Genomic DNA, 24,889 nt, shown 5'->3' with positions numbered 1-24,889 from the left:
TTGTATTGCTGTCGAGATTTGATGCCGCATTAACGATTGTAGATACTACTAATAGCAAATTAACTTCCAATGATAACAGAAAGCAACACTATGAATTTATTGTTAATGGTTACATATCATGCATTATCTATACAAATACTAGATACATATTCAGTGGTGTTAGCAATGGTGTAAGCAGTGGCGCATTGCAGTCTTGGAAGCAACGGTGTAGTGCATTATTATATATAACAAATACTAGTTACAAATCTTGCATTATTGCTTTTAATTTACTTTTGTGTTGTTAGCTAGGACGTAAGTAGTGGTGTATGCTCTTATTATGTGCTATGGTTTTTTTTTTTTTTTTTTCCACTTCTCTTTATAGATATGTCTAATAATATAGCTAAAGATATACAAGATCATGGAGAAGGTAACGAAAAAAAGAGCAAGGCAATGTGGGATGATGCAAGTGTTGAGATATTTATAAGTGTTTGTGTAGCTGAGACATTAGCCGGAAATCAAATAGGTGGTCATCTTAATAGAATTGGATGGAAAAATGTTATTAAAAAATTTAATGACCTTACTCAAAGGTCATATGTTCATAAACAACTCAAGAACAAATGGACTGCACTTAAGAAAGAATGGCAATTGTGGGCATCATTAGTTGGAAAAGAGACTGGCTTAGGATGAGATCTTGTGAAGCAAACTATCATTGCAAGTGATGAATGGTGGGAGAAAAAAGTGAAGGTGAGAAATTATTATCTCATATCCATGGAAATCTAACTTCATATTTATGTTCTTTTATCATAATTTGTTAATTGTAGTTGGTCATATTTCAGGAGAATTCTAAAGTTGAGAAATATCGAAATAGTGGACTGAAAAATGTTGACCAACTAGACATTTTGTTTAAAGAATGAGCTGTTATATGTGTAGGTGCATGGGCACCCTCACAAGGGCTGATGAGTAATAATGTCTAGAAAGCTCCAACAGGCGAACAAAATGACGGTCAAGATGATTTGGAGAATGACATAGATAGGGGCTTGACAACATAGCCGTTGAAGGAACAAAAAGAACAAGAGATTCCAAAAGAGTTGGAATTGGGGCCAAGATGATAAAACAATTAGATGGTATTTTAGAAGTTGTAAACAATTGTTCTAAGAGCACAGATAAGCCTGGTTATAGCATTGAGGAAGTGATGCAAGTTTTGGAAGGAATGCATGAAGTTGTGAATGATGATGAGCTCTTATGAAAGCGGCTGATATCTTCACTGAAAGAAAAAATAGAGAGATGTTTGTTGCATTGAAGCAATCTAACCGACAAATCATGTGGCTCAAGAGCAAGAAAATTTGATTCGTCACATTTATCTTAGGATTATATTTTTCGACATGTTTTTTTTTTTGGTGGTTGAATAAGTATTTATTATGTAATGAATTGGTTTTATTATGTAATGGATTGGTTACACATATGTGCCTTTAATATCTTTAATTATATAATTTTTTAGAACTTTATTCAGAATGTGATCTTTATTTTTGCCATGATTATATATTCCTCTCGTATTAAAATTTTCTTTTATGTTTACAGATATGAGTTCTAGTAGCAATGACAGTAGCAATACAAACAACTCTACTGATGGAAGTTATGATGAATTTTATCAACTGGCTTCTGCAAGCTGTGTCACGGCTGTCTCTGAATGGTTAAAGTAAGTTGACAAAGAATCATGTAGGACTTCTTCGTATATGGGATATAGATGGGTAATGGAAGTTTTAAATGGTCATCCTAGAAGATGCCATGAACAATTTAGGATGGAACAACATGTTTTTAAGGACTTGTTAGAGACTTTGAAGTGTGATTATGGCTTAAAAAGAATTGGAGATACAACACTGGAAGAAGCATTAGCAATGTTTCTTAGCACATTAGTTCATGGGCACACTAATAGGATGGTCCAAGAGAGGTTTCAACGCTCTGGAAAGACTATTTCTAGGTGGTTTGGGATACTATTGGATGTTGTTTCTCACATGGCTACTGATATTATATGTCCACATGATCGGCAATTCAAGAGAGTATCAAATAAAATTAAGGATGACAATCGGTATTGGCCATATTTTAAAGGTTGCATAGGGGCAATTGATGGAACACATGTCCCAGTTGTGATGCCTAGAGAAATGCAAGTGCCATATATAGGTAGAAAAGGAAATACAACTCAAAATGTTATGGCTGTATGTGATTTTAATATGTGTTTTACATTTGTCTGGGCTGGATGGGAGGGTGTTGTTCATGATTCACGTATATTCATGGAGGCCTTGAGAAGACCAGAATTGAAATTTCCTTATCCCCCTTCTGGTTAGTAATCAACCTTAGTCCTATATGAATGTGTTTATTTATTTATTATCTTATGAACACAAAAATCTTTATATTTTTCTTTTCAATTATGGTGTAGGCAAATATTATTTAGTTGATCTTGGATATCCACATATGAATGGATATATTGGACCTTATAGCGATGAACGATATCATCTTCCTAAATTTCGACGTGGGAGTCAGCCAAGAGGGGAAAAAGAGATATTTAATCAGAGGCATTCATCCCTAAGATGCACAATAGAAAGAACTTTTGGTGTTTGGAAAAATAGATGGACAATGATTCGTCTCATGCGTAACTTCCCTTTTGAAAAACAGGTACAAATTGTTGTTGCTTCAATGGCCTTACACAATTTTATTAGGAAGCATTCCATGACAAATCAAGAGTTCCAACCTTATGATGATGATGATGAGCTACTTCCGCCTAGACATGAGGAAGATCATAAAGATGAAGAAATTGTTGATAAAATTTTTACTCATAGGCGAGAGATGGATGTTGAACGAAAAAGGATTGCTAATCTTCTTATATCTAGTTAATGCTTATTTCACATTTGATTGTCATGCAACTATAACGTGTCATTTTGTTTTTAAGAAACAAACATATATTCTTAATAAGTATGTATCATTTTGTTAGTGATCGTTATTTTTTGTAATTGAATTTTCATCAACCCTTAATCAAGTTGTATGCTAATTATATACAAAAAATACTTATGAAAAAATTATTGAGAATTATTCATGAAAGCGCCTTTTCATTCTGTTGATGCACAAAATCAGTGAGGACTTTGGTATAACAGAAAGTGTTAAGTTTGTGACCTTCGCTAGATTGCTCCGGTCACTAGTGTGGATAAGTATGTAAATGGATAGAGACAGGGAAGCAAACACAAGATGTACGTGGTTCACCCAGATTGGCTACGTCAACGGAGTAGAGGAGTTCTCATTAATTGTGAAGGATTTACACAAGTACATAGGTTCAAGCTCTCCTTTAGTGAGTACTAGTGAATGATTTAGTACAAATGACATTAGGAAATATTGTGAGAGAATGATCTCTATTTATAGAAGAGAGTTTCTAGTTTCATTATAACATTGACACGTGTCGTGTTGTGATTGGCTTTTGATGTTAACATGTGTCGCGCTATGATTGGCTTCTGATGTCGACACGTGTCGCGCTGTGATTGGTCTCCTGGTTGGAGGGAAACTCTTCTGGGTCCTTGACGGTATAATGTTGACCGGTGCTCAGTAGTTTCGAGATTGGTCAAGTATGATACAAACACATTTGACAACCAAACACTCTATTTAATATAAAAAACGCTTCTATCCAATACAAAAGCACTTAGTTGGTTGCATGCCAAACAACAAACTACTTCCTCATAGAAGCGCTATTGAAAAATGCTACAAACAAAAAGCGCTATTGAGTAATAGCGCTTTGTAGAGTAGCACATTGAAAGAGTCAAAAGCGCTATCTAATGAGTAAAAGTGCTTTAGTTATAAAAAATGGTCGTTTGGCAAATATTTTAAAAGTGCTTTTAGTTAAAAGTAGAAGCACTAATAAGCATTTTCTAAGAAGCACTTCCTAGGTGCTTCCTCCTAAAAGTGCTACGCAGAGAAAACAAGGGAAGCACTTTGCTCCCTTTAGTGATTCTTTTTCAATTCCCGAATTATCCCTATTTTATTTGCAAAGTCTAAAATGTCATTACACTTGAAAAAAACATCAAAATTGCCATCACCAATTTTTTCTAGGTTTGCACGTTAAAAACCTAGAAGTCTTTTTATTTTCATAATATTTTGGTGGCTAGAGAAGTCATCTTGGTCTCCATCTCTTCCTCTCCATCTTCCCCAAATCTCTCTACATCTCCATCACCTGAAATTCTTGTGGAGGTATGTTTGCTATTTCTTATCTTAAAATTTGTATGTAGTGTGTGAATTTGATTGTTGGTATGTTATTTTTATCAAAATTATTGTGATTTTTGAACTACACGAAAAATAATTTTAGGGTTTAGTGATCGTTCATCGACATTCCAATGGTATTTTCTGTTTTTTTTTCTAAATTCTTCAGAATCATTCTAGGCACGGGCGGGTGATCTAGTTTGTTGGTAGGTATCATTGTGAACATATATTTACAACTAAGTTTGCTTCGAAAATTAATTTGTAAATACTACATGAAAATTAATTTGTAAATACTACATGCATTTGAGCAGGTTAAATATTTCTAAGCAGGTTACTGTTGGAGCGAAATTTCCTACGGGAAGAAATACCTCCGCAGAATTGTTGACCGCAATCCTCATGTTCGCTGAATCTTTCGTTAGAGGTGTCCCCGAATAGTCTTACTTCGTAGCTGGCCTGGGCGGGGTACCTGCAAGAGATACTCCGACACTTAAGTCAGTCAATTGATTTTCTATTCTCTGTTTCTCTCGGGTTCTCCTTACATACCTTGTTCTTTGGCTCATTTCCTTATTTATAGGATTACATGATTGAGGATCAAGTACCATGACCTGTCTTCCTTTCCCACTTCCTTCGTGGTCCTCCGTCATATGACTGCATGCTTTGGGAACAAGTACCACGACCTATCTTCTTCTCTCACTTCTCCTCTGTAGTGGTGGCAGTTATCTAGGCACGTGCCCCTTGTGTCTGTAGGGGGTAGTGATCTAGACACGTTTCCCTTGTGTCTGTAGGGGTTGTTATCTGGACATGTTTCCCTTGCGTCTGTATATTTCACGTGGGCTTTCCTCACAGTTTATCTTGCACAACACCTTCTCCTTGGACGATTTGTATTGGCCCATGAGTCGAAACCGGATTTTATCCTCCCACAATGCCCCATTTTTCCTTTTTTTACGTATGTAAAATAGGGGAAAACTGAGTTTTTCGATCATGAGGCCTTGAAACTATATTCTTTACTAAAATCACTTCTTGCTAAGGCCAAATTTGTGAAAGTTATCTTTTCCAAAGGCCAAATTTACTAACGCCTAAACCATAATTTACGACCGCCGCATAACTTGTTAAGGCCAATAGACATCTTCGCATGCTTTATGAACGCCAACTGACATCTTACTACGGTTTACAAAAGTGGACTGATATGATTTAGGGCTGACACCTTGTTGTGAAAGTGGACTAATATATTATTTAAGAAAGTGGACTAATATGATTTAGGGCTAACACCTTGTTGTGAAAGTGGACTAATATATTATTTAAGAAAGTGGACTGACACTTTCGTGTGACTTACGAATGAGGATTTACAAAAGTGGATTGACACTTTCGTATGATTTACGAATGAGGATTTGCAAAAGTGGATGGACACTTTCGTGTGACTTATGAACGAGGATTTAAGAAAGTGGACTGAACACCTTCGTATGATTTACGAAAGTGGACTGACACTTTCAAGTGACTTGCGAATGAGGATTTTACGAAAGTGTATTGAACACCTTCGTATGATTTACGAACAAGGATTTACGAAGGTGGACTGACATATGATTTAAGAAAATGGATTGACACTTTCGTATGACTTACAAACTAGGATTTACGAAAGTGGACTGACACGATCTACAAAAGTTGAAAGTTGACACATTCGTATGATTTACGAACGAGGATTTACAAAAGTGGACTGATACTTTCGTATGGCTCACGAATGAGGATGTAGGAAAGTTAACTGACACATACACATACATATACGTATATATGTTTATTGTATAAATATCTATCCCATCTTGTCTGCACACCTAGTTTGTTTCCTTCTCACACATACGATCCATAATACTGTTTCCTACTCACACATACAATCCATAATACCGTTTCCTCCTCACACATAGCTGCACACCTACCCTGCATGTCTGCATCTATACACACACACACACATATATATACACGTGTGGCTCCAAAGCTTGGTTGTTCACCTGCACATAGTGTGCTTTATCTGTACCCCTAGTTTGCACATACAGGCTCACCGACACTTACACACACACACACACATGTGGACATCTTTGCTCACCAACATGAGTATATCTGCACAAACGTTTTCATACCTTTATATATATCTCTATACACACACATATATACATATTGGTGTGTCATTACTTGGGCTCAACATATTTCATATCTCCAACTTTGGAACATGTGTTTCGAAGCTTTCTTCTTTCGCTCTCGTTGTCAAATCTATGCCTCCTGTCACCTAGATGGTGACTACACATTGAAATATATATGAGAAAATGACACCTTACTTACACGTTCTATCCCATCCATTAGGTTGTCTATAGCTTTTGTCCTCTAATTTGGAGTTTCATCTATCCTACTTAAGCCATCTCCAATTGAAGGGTCCAGAGCCATCTCCAACTGAAGGGTCCAGAGGGCCGAAAATAGCCCGAAAACTGTCTCCAACCTAGGGCTAGGACAAAGGGCTGTGGAATCTGAGAGGGCCCCACGGAATCCGAAAGGGCCAAAGGCCTAGAGGGCTAGCCACTTCCAGCCAACCAGCCAACCCCGGGCGAGCCATAATTTTTTTAAATGTGTCGGATTTCCTGTCGGTTAAAACCGATAGGAATACATTCTATTACTTAATATAAATGTATTACTGTTGGTTATAACCGACAGTAATACATTTATACTAAATAATATAAATGTAACCTAACCGACAACAATTCTTAATAAAAAATTCAAATGCAACGGCTAGCTGACTAGCCGTTGCATTTGATTTTTTTTTTTTTACAGTTTTATTATTATTTTTATTTACAAAGTTTTTCATTTAACTTCTATTTTTTCCTATAACTTTTATTTTACAAAATTTGTTTCATATATTTTTTTTTTAAATTCCATTTTTTCCTATAACTTCTATTTCACAAAATTTGTTTCATTTTATTTTAAATTCTTAGCCGTTGGATTTGAATTTAAGTTGTAGTTTTTAAAAAATAAATTATGTTTGGCCTTATGGCCCTTTGACCCTCGGTTGGAGACGGTTTTTTGTGACAGGGCTAAAACGAGCCCTCTGGCCCTCTAGCCCTTGGTTGGAGACGGAGGCAAAATGACCATGTACTATTCATTAAAATATTAATATCTTGGAAGATCTTGGAGGGCCAGAGGACTAAAACGAGCCCTCTGGCCAGCCATCATTTGGAGATGGCCTTAGGGTTGAAAATTTACTTCCAAACTTCATATGCCCTCATTTCTCTTCTTATAAATTGAATTTCTCCTATCCTCGCTTAGGCACTTGGGTTATCACAAGAGGTCGGGGCTCGTCGGAGCAAGAAAAAGCTCTGATTCCGCTCGTCGGATTTCACCAGACTAGCCATGTTAGACTCGAAACTCGAGAGGTCGGGGCTCGTCGGAGCAAGAAAAAGCTATGATTCAGCTCGTGAGACCAGCCTAATCCTACTTAGGCACTTGGGTTACTTCCAGCTTAGACACATCCCGGATTGCAATACAAGTATATATGGCTGAATTTCGACCTGCAAAATTTGGCATAGAAATAGGTATCAAAATTTCAGATAAGTTAAAAGCAATGAGAGAGCATCCATGACAAAAAACCAATGCAATCAAAATTTCTTATCAACTGCATCAGCTCATATTCAAGGTAGTAACAAAATTTGTTACATTTCAGTTTGTTAAAAGGAATTGCCACTCGTCTAAAGTCATAGGCTAGATTAGATGGATGGCAGGGATTATAAGTTGTTAGTGTGCGACTCTTTCCCCTCGTGTAACCGATAGTGAGATCAGATCCCTACCGGCTGGCTCTCTTCACGTAATATATGTATGAATGAATGAATGTGTGAATGAGGTCATGGCCTCTGTAATTCTCTCAGCAATTCTCTTCCATTTCCAGCTTCTTTCTTCTTCATTGCATTCATCATTTTTAATCATTCTGTGTGTCTAACTCTCCGTAAAACTTCACTCACAAGTTCAAATACACTAACATGGCCTCAGAGCTAGGTTGCATTTCTGGGCGTCAGAATCTGTGAAATCCGACGAGCCCCGACCTCTCGAGATCCAAGTCTAACATGGCTGGTCTGGTGGTAGAGAGCAACGAGCTCCGATTTTCAATGGCAACAACTTCGACTTCTGGCAAATCAGAATGAAGACCATTTTCCGATCCCATGAGCTGTGGAATCTGGTTGAGAAGGGCTTTGCTACTCCAGCGAAGGAGGAAGAGGTCACATAAGCTAAGAATAAGCTCTTGCGAGAGAATCTGATGAAGGATGCTAGAGCACTTGGCATCATTCGATGCCGTTTCAGATCAAATATTCTTGAGAATCGCTACGCAGGAGACTGCAAAGGCAGCTTGGGGTATTTAGCAAGCAACAATTTATTGGTGATAAACAAGTAAGATCCGTAAAACTTCAAGGTCTTAGACGAGATTTTGAATATACTAGGATGAATGATGATGATTCATTGTTTGTGTATTTGGCTAAACAGTTTAATTTGATTAACCAAAGAAGAAGTTATGGTGATGATTTGAGTAACCAACGAATCGTTCAGAAGTTGTTGATTAGTCTACCTAAAACCCATGATGGTGTTGCCTCAGTCTCCTTTAATGTCTCCAAATGCTTTGCTTTCTCTTCAGCGGCAATTTTTCTGTGTTTCCTTACTTTCAGGGTCAGCATTCACTCTGCTTGTTTCATCAACGCATTCACAAGAAGAAAGTAATTGCACCTAGAAGTATAGAGAAGATAAAGATAATGGATTAAAGAAAAGACAAATTATAATATCACATCCAACATCATATTCATTGTAATCGTCTTACACTGTTGTAGTTTTATATAAAAATTTACTAAACATTAAACTGCTTTATTGTACAACTATTTATTCTTACAATGCAGTAGAATCAATTTTTATAAAAGCACACCAATACAGACCGTCACATAAAATATCCAAAGTTGATTAAGTTGAAGCGGGCCAAGTTTCAAGGACCCGAGTGAACTCGTCCAAGCACTTTTTGTTCAACTCTACGTTGCCAAATATCTCCTTCATGGCCCATGCATTTGCCCGTACTAACTCGCCCTCTTTCTCCACCATCACTTGCCTAATCAACTCGGCCACCGAGTCACTCGTAAACGACCCATCTCGCTCGTCCCTCGGTATCTCCAACCCAACCTGCTTTTCGTGCATTAGTCTCGCGTTCAACCCTTGGTCCGAATTTGCACCTGAAAACAAAATCAAAACCCTCCCAAACCCTAATGCTTCAATAATTGAACTCCAACCGCAATGAGTCAGGAATCCTCCAACTGAGATATGACCCAAAATCTTACGTTGTGGGGCCCAACCCCTCCACACAAAGCCCTGACCGTCCGCTCGGGTTTCAAATCCGAGTGGAAGGATATTAGACCCCAACGCGCCCTCCACTAACGGGCGATTGTTGACCACCCAAATAAAGGGCAACCCCGATTTCTCTATCCCGTGAGCCAACTCGTGCATAAGCTCTTGACTCAGAGTCACCTCGGTGCCGAGTGCGATGTAAACCACCGAGTTCGGTTTCTTATTTTCGAGCCACTCTCTCAACACTTCCCACTTCTCATCCGCTCCATCGTTAGCGCCGCTGGGCTGATGCGGTGCTGAGCTGGTCGGCAGCAGCCCGAGTGGAACAACGGGTTTGCCGTATAAATTTCTGAGCAGACTCACCGCGTCAGATTCAACCTCGGTGCAGCTCCGTATAGTCACAAAATTACAATCTTGAACTGTAACCGCGAGCCTCTGAAAATCGGAGACATTGTCGTCCATGCAATCCCAATGACTCACCATCTCGTGCAGCTTATAAGCGACGGTGGAAGGATAGTCGAACCACTCGGGAACGACCGTAAAGTCCTCCGGCCGCCGGCGTTTATCACCGAGTAACTCAGACGGAGGACCGCCGAAGGCTAAGGAAGTGGCGTTGATGATGCTGAAGAAGACCGAGTTGACTCCGAGCTGAGTGGCGACTTCGGGCAGCCAGTAGCAAATAACGTCGTGGACGACCCAGTTGACGCCCGAGTGTTGGACGAAATGCGTGACTGCAGGCTTGAGCAATTCGTAGGCTTTTTTGAGGTAGGGGACTTTGTTGATTGGTAGCTGGGAGGTGGACTCGACGGATTCAGGTAAGCCGTCGACGGCGGGGAGAGGAAGCTCAACGAAATCGATGAGTAGGGAAAGGGAGGATGACCGGAGGCGATTGATATTTTGGGGGGTGGAGATGAAGGAGATTTGGTGACCTTTCTGAGCTAAGAACTTGGAGACCTCGAGAAATGGCATCAGGTGGCCGTAGGCTAGCCATGGGAACATGGCGATGTGAAGTTTCTTCTCATCTTTGCGCTCCATGTCTGAGAGGAGAGACTCTCGGGCCTTTGATATCAGAAGTTGTAATTAAAGGGGCAGTAAGAAAAGGTACCATGTTGGCCAATTTATTGGATTGGTTACGATGGGGGTGATTAATTAGCCTCTAAACACGTAATTAATCACTCATGGTGCCTGTGATTAATATTTTCATGGCTAATCTTTAGCCGCGGGTCTAGATGGTGATGATGATAAAACAGTAATCCACACGTAAACTTGTTGGATGGTTTGACAAGGTGGTGGCGACGTGATTCTACGTAAAATTATTGACATGGTGATACTATGCATGCAGAAAGGTTAGGTGGTTAGAGGCCCACGTGCTGGCGTTTCCTATCACACCCACGTGCAGAAATGCGAGTTGGCGTTTTCCAATCAGACCCATGTGTAGAAATGCGAGTTGGCGTTTTCCAATCAGAGTTATTCAGTTGTCAGGTAGCTTATGGCCAATTTGAAGATGTTAGGTCATTTCCAACTGAAAGCTAGCTAGATTGTCAGTTTTAGCCCTCTGGTTCTCAAATATATTAATATTTTAATGAGCAATACATGATCATATTTGTCTTTATTTCCAACTGAGGGCCAAAGAGCCATATAATTCATTTTAGCCCGGTCACAAAAAACCGTCTCCAACCGAAGATCAAAGGATCATAGGGCTCATTCAGGAGGTAGTAGGCTAGCCATGGAACATGGCGTTGTGAAGTTTCTTCTCATCTTTGTGCTCCATGTGTGAGAGGAAAGACTGTCAGGCCTTTGATATTGCCATGTGTCTATGGGTTTTCAATGGACTGAGTGGGTTTTTTACCACATTTTCAATCTTAGGTGATATTTGATGTGGATAGCCACATCATTTGAATTAATCAAAATTTTAAATTTAGTTCATTATTTAATAAACTAATAATTAAGAAAAACTAGTTAATTAAATGGTGATTGTAGTATACGAGAAGTCTTTCTCCTTCATTTCCTTGGGTTTTGCAAATTTTTCAAATGATGTGGCTGTTCACATCAGATGCCACCTAAGGTGTTATAGAAATTTGGTATAAAAACATGATATCAATAACATTACTCTTAAAGCAATAGTCCATGTGAACATGGCCTTCTAAAGCGATGGTGATGTTATTGATAGGTGGTCAAAAATGGGTTTGAATCATTTCCTGAGCCAATGGAGAGGATCCTTCTGACCAACCATTGTGGGCTGTTAGATTTTTATCCAACGGCTACAAACAAGGGGGTCCCTTTAAAGTTATAATAATTATAGTCGTTAGATTTTCATCCAACGGTCCACAATGGTTGGTCAGGAGGATCCTCTCCATTGGCTCAAGAGAGGATCCAAATCTGTCAAAAATGACATTGAAATTAACAAGATGGGGACTTAGTGTTGTCAGGTTGGTAAAGAATTGATGATGGGATTAGTAATTTGGGTAAAAGACTGTTTACTACCCTCATGTTTCTTGGTTTTCAACATTTAATACATCAAGTCTTTTTTGTCTCAGATTCATACCTAAAGTGTAAATTTTGGGACAGTCTCATACATCCGTTAGTCAAACTGTTAAGTCTCCCGTTAACTGTGACGTGGTGCCCTGACTGGGCGCCACGTGTCATCCACGTTTTTTTTTTCCTTTTTTCTTTCTTTTCTTTTTTTCTTCCTTCTTCTTCTTCTTCTTCTTCCTCCGATTGCAACTTTTTTTTTTCTTCCTCCTTCTCCTTCTTCCTTCCTCATTCCTTCCCTTTCTTCCCCTTCTTCCTTCTTCTTCCTTCTCATTCTCCTTCTTCTTCCTCCGAATCTGGGGAAGCTTTTTTTTTTTTTTTTTTTCTTCTTCTTCTTCTTCCTTCTCTTTCCTCCTTCTTCCTTCTTCTTCTTCTTCTTCTTCTTCTTCTTCCTCCGAATCTACCCAGATTCAGTTTTTTTCTTTTTTTTCTTTTCTTTTTCTTCTTTCTTCTTCTTCTTCCTTCTTCTTCTTCTTCTTCTTCTTTTTCTTCCTCCGAATTTGCCTAGATTCAGTTTTGTTTTTTTTTTCTTTCCTCCTTCTTCTCCTTCTTCCTTCCTCCTTCTTCCTTCCCCTTCGTCTCCTTCTTCCTTCCCCTTCTTCGTTCTTCTTCTTCTTCCTCTGAATCTGGGGGAAGATGAAAGTTTTTTTTTTTTTTTTGAGGAAGAAGAAGAAGAAGAAAAAGAAGAAGAAGAAGAAGAAGAAAAAGGAGGAAGGAAGGAGGAGGAAGAAGGGGAAGGAAGAAGGAGAAGAAGGAGGAAGAAAAAAAAAAGTTGCAGTCGGAGGAAGAAGAAGAAGAAGAAGGAGGAAGAAGAAGAAAGAAAAAAAAAACAAAACTTCCCCAGATTTCGGAGAAAGAAGAAGAAGAAGGAGAAGGAGAAGGAAGAAGAAGCAAGAAGTGGAAGGAAGAAGGAGGAAGGAAGAAGGAGAAAGAGGAAGAAAAAAAAAGTTGTGGTCAGAGGAAGAAGAAGAAGAAGAAGGAAGAAGAAAAGAAAAGAAAGCAAAAAGAAAAAAGAAAAAAAAATGTGGATGACACGTGGCGTCCAGTTAGTGCGCCACGTCACAGTTAACAGGAGACTTAACAGTTTGACTAACGGATGTATGAGACTGTCCCAAAATTTACACTTTAGGTATGAATCTGAGACGAAAAAAACTTGATGTACTAAATGTTGAAAACCACAAAACATGAGGGTAGTAAACAGTCTTTTACCCTAGTAATTTAGTATGCATGCAGAAAGGTGAGGTGGTTAGATGCTTTAAAGGGAAGGGGATCATTTTCAAATCCCTTCCACCTAATCCCCTTTATCAAACAATCCGGATTCTTGAAATTTGATTTAAAGACTAAAGTTATTTTAACTTTTAAAGTGGGCCTTGTTTTTAGCTGTTGGATCAAATTTCAAGGGTCCGGATTGTTTGATGAGAATGATTAGATGGAAGGGATCCAGTGGATCCCTTTCCCTTTAAAGGAATATTTAGGGTGTCCATGACATTAGATTGTCTCCCATTATAGCCAACTTTGGTGACTCATTTAAATGCCTTAAAGGAATATTCGAGTTTTTAAAATAATATTGTCTATAATGAAAAATTATTATAGTATAATCTTCAAATATAAACATGCAAGACTCATTAAGCTTTGTAAAAACCCTTTGAAAAACCATGCAACTCTTAAGAGGGTGATGTTCGCCTTAAGTGAAATTACAATTTCTAATCACAAGAAGCACTCTTCAATTTCAGGGTGATGTTTCCAACAAAAATTGCATCAAATTACTTGTCTAAATACTCTAATGATCGCAAATCATTAAGATGATTAGAAAGTTTAAACAGGGTGATTAATAATTCAAAACAAGCATGCATCCATTTAGAAGAAATTAATAAAATCACATATTCATGCTAAGGCTCATGGCTTCACCCTAGCAAAAGAACTAGTTATGAACAATCATAATAAAAACTAAAGAAAATATCATTACCTAGAAAAAGAATTGTAAACACCTTGTAGGTAAAAAGTCTGTAATTCTCCAACCATAATGCGTGTGTTTTCCCCCTCTTAGCTAATAAGCTTTATTTGTGCTACTACAAAGTAAAACCCTACCTAGAGAATGTCTTAGAATAAAACTATGAAACATAATAAAATAATAAACTAGCAAATAAAAGATTTCCTATTTGAACTGAAATTCAGACTTCTCAGAAAATCAGACTTTTGACCAACCAAATCAACTCCGATTTGATCCCAAAAGGTTTATTTTGAAAGCTTAAGTCGCCCCCAACAAATCATTAGAAGGAATCTTCTTCAAAATATGACATCTTAACCTCCAAAATGTCCAAAACGTCCAAAAATGTCAATATGGAAAAGCTACGCGCTGGGCCTTTATTTCATTGCCCCGGTCAAACGGCTTAGTAGAAAAACTTGAAACTTTGATACAATTATCTTAACATACTCACAAACATCTTCCAATTAGAATTGCTCCACAATTCGTCTGTTTGACTACTTTATGCTCAAGAGGAAGTTGAATATCCTACTTTAGAAATATAGTTCAAAGTATCAAAATCTCACCAAAATAATCAATAAAACTAATACTAAAATTAGAGTAAAATATATAGTAAAATATCGGCTCATCAAACAGTATCAAACAAATTGCCCCATCTACTACATCCTTAACCAAGCACTCGATTGTAACTCTTAGGAACTAATGTGTCATATGCTTAGGGAGCATTCTTTCAAGTCTTGAGGTGACTCGCGAGGGCCATTTTGCAGTCCAATGGGCTATACATGATCCTATCATGTCTGCTCTCATCCCTTTACAATTTAAGGCTTGGATCACTTCGATGAAATGATTTATTCGAAGGAACAAGACATCTTCAAACCACCAAATGTCAGCTGCATCTTGAAACCTCGAGTTCTCTGCATTGTTTGGCAGAACATTGAAGCTCTGTACTTCATTAGTTTCAGAACTAAATGCATTAAGGTTTGTACAAGCTGTTGACTTTTGTATGTTAGGTAGGATCCCTAATTGATATGTAATCCCATGTAATCACTTGTAATTAGTTTTCTTTCCTTTTATGTTAGGGTTGTACACCTATAAGTTCCTCTTATAGAGAAGAATATCATAATCAAAAGCATTCTCTTCTTGGCATCAGAGCCAGGTCGAAAAATGGAAAAAAAAAAAACCCCATAGCTGCGATAGCACTGTTGCGGCTCAGCCGTGTGTGGTGCGCCGACCTCGATCAGCGAGCGACTGTTGTCGTTGCTACCCTCTGTGAATTTGAAACGAATAATGAGTGACGCCGTCGTTGTTGACCCGAATTCATCGAATCGTTTCACTTTCTGATTTGATTTGAAGCCGTGAAGGATTGCACAGATTGCAACCCAACGGACTTGTGTTGTTGCGCCGTACCCGACTCAAGGTCCGACTGACCCAGGATTGCATGCTCGCTGCTCATCACATTCTTATTGCACTGCTGCATAGACTACCACCGGACAACCGCTGTTTCTGACCCACAGACCCGCTACACCATAAACCAGACCTCGATCAAACCCGCTTGCATCCGCATCTGAACCCAAATTTGTAGCCGCTGTTGCCCTACGTTGCTGCAGTCCAACCCGTTTGCATCTAGACCTTATTCCTGCATTCGCACAGTTGCACCTTGTTTCTGCACTCGTGTTTTGCAGGTTCTTTCTGGAGCAGCCCACGTAGAAAGGAGGGAAAGAATAAAGGAAAAAAGAACAAATAGAAAATGGAAAAAGGAAAAGGGGAATCAGAATTGGTGGTGTTGAAAAAAGAAAAATTGGGCTATTTGATTAAGGCCCACACGGCAAAGAAAAATTGTGGTTTTTTTTTAGATTATTATTATTTGTAATTGTTGTTGGGCTATCCTTCTTGTTGGCTCGTGCAAATTGACACTTCTTAGGCTTGGTTTGCTTGGAAATTTGGGCTTTATCAATCACCGAGTGACGTATTGATTGAAGTTGCTTTGGAATGGCAGTCTGGACTTGTGATTCTGCTAATACAGGTAACAATGGTACGGCTTTAAAGGTTTCTACCTCTGTTACGAATAATACATGGATAATTGATTCTGGTGCTACTGAACATATGACTTGTGATTCTAGATAGGTAGAAACCCTAAAACCATCCACCACAACTGTCGTCAGTGTCGCCAATGGTAATCCTGCCCCTGTTATCGGGGAAGGAACCGTCTCCTTTTCAGATACCCTTAGTCTTGATACCGTACTTGTTGTGCCTTCTCTTGACTATAATTTATTATCTGTTGCTCAAATAACTATCATCCTTGTGATTTTTTGGCCTTTTTTTTTATGTTTTTAAGGACATTCGGACTCTCAAGACGATTGGTTATGGTATTAGGAAAGGGAAGCTCTACTACTTGGAGCTGATGTCAAACAGTTAACGAATGTTGACTCAAGCTCTTGCAGTGGACGGAAATCCGGGGGATAGGAATAAAGCTTCGGAGGTTTGGTTGTGGCATCGTCGACTTGGACATGCTTCTTTCGGCTATCTACGGAGGTTGTTTCCTAGCCTATTTATTAAGCATGATGTTTCTAGCTTTAAATGTGGTGTTTGTGAACTAGCTAAAAGTCATCGTGCTTCATTTCCATCCAGTTTGAATAAAAGTTCTGTTCCATTTATGATAATTCATTCTGATGTTTGGGGTCCATCTAAAACTGCTACATTTGGTGGTGCTCATTGGTTAGTTACTTTTATTGATGACTGCACACGTATGACTTGGGTTTGTTTGATGAAATCCAAAGGTGAAGTTACTTCTTTGTTTCAACAGTTTTACAAAATGGTACAAGTACAATATAAGTCACAAATACAGGTTCTCAAGAGTGATAATGGTGGCGAATATGTTAACTCTGAGCTTCGTGCCTTTCTTGATCATCATGAGATTGTTCATCAAACTACATGTCCATATACTCCACAACAAAATGGGGTTGCCGAACGCAAGAACCGTCAGCTTCTGAAGGTTGTTCGTGCCTCTTTACTCGAGGCTCGTCTCCCGTTATCCTATTGGGGAGAAGCTCTCATCTCAGCTGCGTATCTCATTAATCATGTTCCATCCCGATCGGTTGATTTTCAGACACCCCTTCAGGCACTTTCTTCACATGTTGATGCTCCTGCAGTCCCTAATCTTCCACCTCATGTGTTTGGTTGTGTGGCCTTCATTCATCTTCATAAACAACAGCGAAGTAAGCTTGAACCTCGAGCCTTACGATGTGTGTTTGTGGGGTATGCATCAAGGCAGAAAGGATACCGTTGTTATCACCCACCGACGAATAAGTTGTTTGTCACTATGGATGTTGCATTTCATGAGAATGATATGTACTTTGTCAATCCTAAGTCTTCACTTCAGGGGGAAAATAAGAAAGAAGTTCAAACTCTTAATTATACTATTCCAGATATAGAGAGAGTGAATGATTTGGATTTAAGTGGTGACGTCTTGGAAATAAGTGGTGATCATTCACTCGAAAATAATGATGTGAATGAATTGGAATTAAGTGGTAATATCTTGGAGACAAGTGGTGATCATTCACATGGAAACAATGTTGAAAACCTTGAAAGGGACGAGTCGACATCGCCAGATAACTCATTGCCTGATAGCTCACTGCCAGTTTCCTCACCACCGGACAGCCCTGTGTCGCCAGCTACCTCACAGTCGATCTTGAGTCCCAATAACCATAATCAATCATCTTCGATCCCGGATGCACCACCACCACGTCGTCTCCCTGATCGCGTCAACCGAGGTATTCCTAAACTTACTTATGAAGCCGACCCTAAATGCAAAACTAGGTATCCGGTGAGTAAGCCTAACCCTGAGTCTAATGTGTTATACCCGTTAAGTAATTATGTGTCTACCAGTCACCTGTCAGAATCAAATAAGTCGTTTATGCATCAATTATCTACTGTATCTATTCCTAACAGTGTGCAGGAGGCTTTAACTGATCCATGTTGGCAAGTAGCAATGAATGAAGAGTTGAAGTTTTTGAAGAAGAATGCTACCTGGGAGATCATATATTTGCCAGCTGGCAAGAAACCTGTGGGATGCAAATGGGTCTATACTGTGAAATACAAAGCAGATGGGACGGTGGATCGTTTTAAGGTAAGACTGGTAGCAAAAGGATACACTTAAAAATATGGAATCGACTACACATATACATTTGCACCTGTAGCCAAGATCAACACAGTTCGTGTTTTGTTGTCCTTGGCTGCAAATCTTAATTGGTCCTTACAACAGTTCGATGTGAAGAACGCCTTCTTGCATGGAGACTTGACATAAGATATTTATATGGATCTTCCACCAGGATGTAATGCTCCAGATAAATACAAAAGAAAAGTGTGCAGGTTGAAGAAATCCTTGTATGGCTTGAAGCAGTCCCATCGAGCATGGTTCGGAAGATTCACAAAATCTATGAGAGCATTTGGTTTCGCTAGGATGAGGGAGTGGCCCTTCCAAAATTTGAACATATTTGCCCCAGTAATGGGGTTTAGGCTATTTCAGTTGAGTAGTCTTTTCCCAAGCAATTAAATTCCATGAACTTTCCATCCTTTACTTCTACATTATAGAATATAGTTTAATTCGACAATATTTCTGAAGTAAGCTAACTTTGGAGTGATGAGTGACAGAGCGAAATATGAGTAAGCTTGCGGTCCTGGGCCCGGGATAGAGATCGAAGCCCCCCTTCCGGTGGTAATGTTGATTCAGAAGAACATTATCTCTGAACTTGCACTCCATATATCTTTAACTTACTTAGGCAAAGACCTTTAACTTCCAACATTTCCCACCAAAAGTTAAGCTTCTTATTTATACTCCCTCTGCATTTCAACTATCAACACTATATCATCTGCGAAAGCATACACTATCTTGAATATATCCCGTTGACTTGTCCATTTCCAATGCAAAAAGGTAAGGACTTAAAGCTGAGTCTTGGTGTAACCCTATGGTTTTGTGAAATCTTTCAGTTTGTCCTTCATGAGTTCTCATTGCAGTCCTTGCTCCAACATACGCTCCCTTATTGCTTGGATATATGCTACTTGTTCTCCAAAAGAATTTCTCTTGGGACCTTATCATATGCTTTTTCCAAATCTATAAAGACCATGTGCAAATCTTTACTTTTTAAAAAAGCATTGCACGATGTAGCATTTCGTTGTAGAAAGGTTTACGGATCCCAAGTCAGATTAATCCTCAAAAATTAGATTTTTCATCTTCTCTTATTCTTCCTCCACACAACCCTCTCTCTTACTCTGATTCCCACTCATAAGGGCCAAAAGGTAATTTCTCCCTAAATTTTGTAACTTTTTCATTAATCAAAAGATTTGGGGCCGCTTATTGGGTGGGGGTGGGGAGGTGGATGAGGTGGGGGATAAGGTGGACGGGGTGGGGAAGGGGTGAGGTGGGTAGTGTGTATATGTGTGGGGGTGGGTAGTGCACTATGTGTGTGTGCAATTTTTCTTTTTCTGTTTTGCTAGGGTAGTGATTAAGTGGGATAACAAGTTTTTGTTGTTGAAATTTGGGTTCTTTTTGTTGGATTTGAATTTTTTATTAAGTTTTTATGATGTTGTAAAGCATAAATTATACTTTTTTGGTTGTTAATTATTGAGGATGAATGAAAGAGTTGTTTAATATACGTATTTGGGTTTCTTATGCCTCACAAACCTGTGTATGCAACGCCTCACTAAACACCTTAGAGATTTCAATTTTTGGGGAAAACCCAAAACAGTTGGTACAACTGTTAAAATTTTGTTGAAGATTGATCTCTTTTTTCTTTAATTTGATTCAATTTGAGTGGCTAATTTCTTATTTAATTGTTTGGAAACGCTAATTTTGGGGGCTACATATGTAAATGTAGGTTTTATTGTAATATTTTTGAAATTGAATTTTCGTAATTCAGGACGAACATAACTGATAAGTTCAATTTTGTAACATATCACAAATACCTTAAGTGTTTTTAGTAAATTTTCATTATTTTAACTATGCAATTATATGATGAAGCAGAGACTAATTTGAAATCATTATTTGCAGATGTTACGTTACACCCGTTTTCTTGGCTAACCAGTCATCTGATGGTATTGCGCCATTGACACCTGATTGGAGATGGATCGCAAATAGTTGGTAAGAAAATTTTATGGATTTTACATCTGTTTTCAAAGTTTTTAAAATAAATGTTGATGATTATAATTGGTTGGTTGTTGCGAATGTTGGTTGGGTGGACAATGTGGAGCAAAAAATATTCACTAGGCGCCACGTGGATTTTTGGACAAAAGAGGACAAAAATACCCTTGAGGCATACCGGGATTCCTACGCACGAGTAGTGAGCAATCATATTTCAACCAAGTCAAAAGTGCCCAAAATAGGTAACAATTTAAAGCCTATTTCATCAAATCCTTTTTATAAGGTAATTCCCAAAACCTAATTTATTTAATATGTTTTATATTCTATTATTTAGCTAATCAATTAGCTTAATAATATATTCCTTTCATATTTCCTAAAAATTGACTAATTAAGGGATTAATTACCTAATCAATCCCTTAATTACCAAATTGAAACACCCATTCAAACCTAAAAGTTACTAGAGGGCTGGCTATCCCCATTTCAAAACCTAATCCATCACTTTTTCTACCTTTTTCACCATTTATTCCTTTTTATTAGCCAATAAATTCCATAACCACCAAAACATTTCCTTTTATGTTTAAAATTGGGTAATTAAACCAACACAAAACCTAAAAACCCTACTTAGTGGCCGGCCACATTTCCTCTCTAAAGTGAACCAACCTAGCCCTATAAATAAGCTCCTATTTTCACCAAATATTCATTCCAGTTCTCTTACAAAAAATCCCAAATACTCTAAACACTATTTCTCTCTAAAATTCTAACTTTGACATAGGAAGTTCTTTGGCCAAAGCCCCCCCCATTCATCGTGGGCGCGTGAGGCTTTTGACCTTAACCTAAGGTGCTAGTTGTTTTGTAGTTGCAAAATCGTCCAAGATCGAGGAGAAGAAAATTTGCATCCACAAATTGGTGCTTTCATTGAGAGTTGAAATCTACACTCGTAGAAGACTCTCGCATAAAAAAGTTTTTTCTCTATTTTCTAGTCCGTTTTAATATTTTTGGGAAATTTGGAAAAGTAACCATATTTTAGACCTCATATAGAATTATAGCCACCATTTTAATTTTATGATAATTCTAACCAAAACTTGATGTAAAAGTACTAATATACCCTTAATATTAGGGTTTCTCACAACAAAAACAAAACCTAATCAACATCAGTCAACCAAGAATGAAAAACAGGAAGAGATTTTGACAAAAAAAAAAAAAAAAACAGCGACAGAAAAACAGGAAGAAAATCACGAGAAGAGAGGTGTCCATGGAAGCATCGGTAAAGCTTTGGTAAAGCATTGGAAAATCAGGAGCTTTTGCTTGGCGTTGAATTTTAAGGTTTTGGGGTTTGTTGCAAGGAGGTGTCCATTTTTCACCACCAAAACCCTAAACCCAAAACCCAGGTTAGTTAATATGTGCTAATTAATTTTTTCTATAACTTTTTCCTAATTTTAATATATTTACAGGTTAGTTAGATGCGCTAATTAATTTTTTTTTTCCTTCAGAAAATGACTCAATTTGTGACCGTGGTCCATTACGGATGGAGGAGGGTTGATAGCCAATACACAGATGGTCAAGCGAAAGCAATGGTAGTGTCAACCGAAGTTACTCACCTAGATCTTATACAAGGTATATATAAACGTCTTCATGTTAGTCCAAGTGAATTTAGAATCTCAGTACATTATCAATGCATTAGCAACTTAGGGATACAAACTATGATGGAGATTGTAGACAACGACGATGTGACTAGTTGGGTATGTGAAAGTCTTTCTGCAAAACCGAACAAGATTCCGTTATATGTTACAACATATCCTCTAAATCAACCTGAAGATGAACACCCAATTGCATGCAGTTCCCCATCACCAACAGTGGGAATTCAAGATAATGATGACATTTTGGGTGAAGAACAACCAAGTCAAGTTCTTCAAGACAATGCCCAGATTAGTGAGGCTTTAATAGATGTGAGTTTTGAGTTTACTGATGACTATCATGACAGTACCCATTTCGATAATGTGCAGTCGAACAATGTCAATTTCAATATATCGTCGTCTCGTCGTAACAAGCGTAAGAGCATACAAGACTATGATAATATTGCAGACTTGAATATAGATGGAGATATTATGGTCGGACAATTGTACTCGAGTAAGAAAGAGTTGCAAAAACAATTAGCTATGATTGCAATGAGGAAGAATTATGAATTTAAAGTGGAAAGATCAACTAAGGATCGTTTGGAAATTAGATGTGTGGATGATAATTGCAAGTGGCGACTTCGTGCAACCAAGTTACAAGTGTCAGAATTTTTTGAAGTAAGAAAATTTGAAACTAATCATTCTTGTTCATTAGATGTTGTTCAGCATGATCATCGGCAAGAAAGTAGTTCTGTTGTTGGCCAATTTATAAAGTCAAAGTATGAGGGGGCATCACGTGTATATAGACCTAAAGACATCATTGAGGATATGCGAGCACAAGTTGGGGTTAATATGAGCTACGAGAAAGCTTGGAGAGCAAGAGAGCACGCATTTGACATGATCCGAGGGTCGCCAGAGGAATCTTTTGCCGCACTTCCTGCCTATTGTGCAATGTTAGAAAGTAAAAACCCTGGGACAATAACACATATAGAAACGGATGACAATAATCACTTTTTTATACTTTTTCATGGCAATGGGAGCCTCTATAAGGGGATTTCGTGGTTTTATGAGGCCTGTGGTAGCAGTTGATGGAACTTTTCTAAAGGGTAAATATCTTGGCACCTTATTTGTTGCTGTATGCCATGATGGACAAAATCAAATATATCCTTTAGCATTTGGTGTGGGTGACTCAGAAAATGACGCTTCATGGACATGGTTTCTTACAAAATTGAGAAGTGCCATTGGAGAGGTAGCAGACTTGGTGTTTGTATCTGATCGACATGGAAGTATTAGTAAAGCTGTACAAACTGTGTTTCCAGAGGCATATCATGGAGCTTGTATGTATCATGTAGCTGGCAACATGAGGAATAAATTTGGTGATGATGAAACGATGTTTAAGTTATATTACACTGCGACAAAAGCATACCTTGTGTCAGAGTTTAATAGTGTTATGACTGATATTTGGGCAATCAAAGATGGAAAAGTAGGAAAATATCTTCAAGAAATTGGGGATCATAGATGGGCTTGGGCACATTTAAGTGGAAAACGATACAACATGATGACAACCAACATTGCCGAATCCATGAATGCAAAACTGAAGGATGCTCGAAAGTTGCCTATCATTGCTCTAACGGATCACCTTAGAGGTATACTACAAGAGTGGTTCAACGAACGTCGGAACACAACAAGTTCATGGAATTCGACCTTGACAAAGTGGGCAGAGGAAAAAGTGCACAAGAATCAAAATAAAGGCTTGCGTATGTCGGTATGTATGATTTGTTTACATTTTTATGCACTCTCACATTCCTAATGCACACTGGACACCTAAATTTACATAGAATCCATACCAAGAACAGACGAAGGAAAAAAAAAAGGAACCAACAAAAAGCTATTTTCACTCTTCTTAACTTTTTATTTAATCAGTTGTGGCCTTGAAGCATGTAATATTTCATGGTTAAGTGAGTTGGATGACGGCCAAATCTATGTGGTTAGTGCACATATTTTGTTAACCAAAAACATAGTTAAAATGTTTCAAACAAATAAATAGGTTGATAAAAGAATATGATAATTATGATTAATTGGTCTCTTGTTGTTGGTTGTTACTTGTCAACTATGCAGGTATCTTCCATTAATCACTATGCATTGCAAGTACATGAGGTAGACTTATATCATATAGTTGATCTAAATGCCAAGTCATGCACGTGTAGAAGGTTTGATCTCGACCAGCTTCCATGTGTCCATGCAACTGCTGCATGTCGAATTCGCAACACATCAATGTACACTATGTGCTCCAAATTCTACATAGCCAATGCAATTGTGCTAGCGTATGCGGAGCCCATTTGGCCGGTTGGAAACAAGAGTGAATGGAGTGTGCCAGAAGAGGTGCATAATAGAGTTGTGTTACCTCCAATCAGACAAGTTGTATTTGGAAGACGCAAGACAAACAGAATCCCATCTCAGGGAGAGGAAAGGATAGTGAAGAAGTGCAGTTGCTGTGGTGGGATAGGCCACAATCCCCAAACTTGCAAGAATCCAATTAGACTCCATTCCAACACATGATGTGAATGTTTTTCTTTGGGATTTATTACATTATTGGGCTTTATATTATTCGGGATTTATCACATTATTGGCTTTTATATTATTCGGGATTTATCACATTATCGGCTTTTATATTTTCTATCACCAGTTTAGTAGAAAAACCTCACACAGATTTTAGCTTAAAAGGCTTTTTGCTCCTCTATTTTTAGATTCAAATTTTGCTTTGGAGATTCAATTCCTAATTAATTTTTATGTTTACTAGGTTATCTTCAAATCTCACTTTCTCTGATTACATTTGAATATCCATATATATATATATATATATATATATAAAGAGTGTAGGAAATGGAGGGTTCGAGAATAGGGGTATTGGGTAGTATTGAGGAGGCTACCTCTTTTATGTTTCAAGATCTCAACATCAAGTTTTGGTTAGAATTATCATATAACTAAAATGATGGCTATAATTCTATATGTGGTCTAAAATATGGTTACTTTTCCAAATTTTCATTAAGGGTATATTAG

The 24,889-nt window shown here is 38.1% G+C and overlaps 2 protein-coding genes across 2 annotated transcripts; one reads left to right on the top strand and one right to left on the bottom strand.

Moving 5' to 3' along the window:
• Positions 1-9,189: 9,189 nt before the first annotated feature.
• Positions 9,190-10,599, bottom strand: LOC114827390 (UDP-glycosyltransferase 91C1-like). The gene has a single exon (XM_029109170.1). It carries the CDS (start codon positions 10,597-10,599, stop codon positions 9,190-9,192), a length of 1,410 nt encoding a protein of 469 aa, XP_028965003.1.
• Positions 10,600-21,919: 11,320 nt separating this feature from the next.
• Positions 21,920-24,388, top strand: LOC114827389 (uncharacterized). The gene is made up of 3 exons (XM_070806198.1): positions 21,920-22,907; positions 23,002-23,594; positions 23,948-24,388. The coding sequence occupies exons 1-3, from the start codon at positions 21,920-21,922 to the stop codon at positions 24,386-24,388; spliced, it is 2,022 nt and encodes a 673-aa protein (XP_070662299.1).
• The last annotated feature ends 501 nt before the right edge of the window (positions 24,389-24,889 follow it).

The sequence above is a fragment of the Malus domestica genome, chromosome 10 (genome assembly GCF_042453785.1).
Source record: "Malus domestica chromosome 10, GDT2T_hap1".
NCBI lineage: Eukaryota > Viridiplantae > Streptophyta > Magnoliopsida > Rosales > Rosaceae > Malus > Malus domestica.
Note: the sequence above shows the minus strand (reverse complement) of the source record. Positions and strands in the feature narration are given on the sequence as shown.

Excerpts from the sequence above, each read along its gene's own strand:
- LOC114827390 (XM_029109170.1), bottom strand. The coding sequence starts at position 10,599 with ATGGAGCGCAAAGATGAGAAGAAACTTCACATCGCCATGTTCCCATGG.
- LOC114827389 (XM_070806198.1), top strand. The coding sequence starts at position 21,920 with ATGGAGATTGTAGACAACGACGATGTGACTAGTTGGGTATGTGAAAGT. Across the intron at positions 22,908-23,001 it reads GTGGTTTTATGAGGCCTGTG|CATTTGGTGTGGGTGACTCA; the intron begins GTAGCAGTTGAT and ends TATATCCTTTAG. Across the intron at positions 23,595-23,947 it reads ATAAAGGCTTGCGTATGTCG|GTATCTTCCATTAATCACTA; the intron begins GTATGTATGATT and ends TCAACTATGCAG.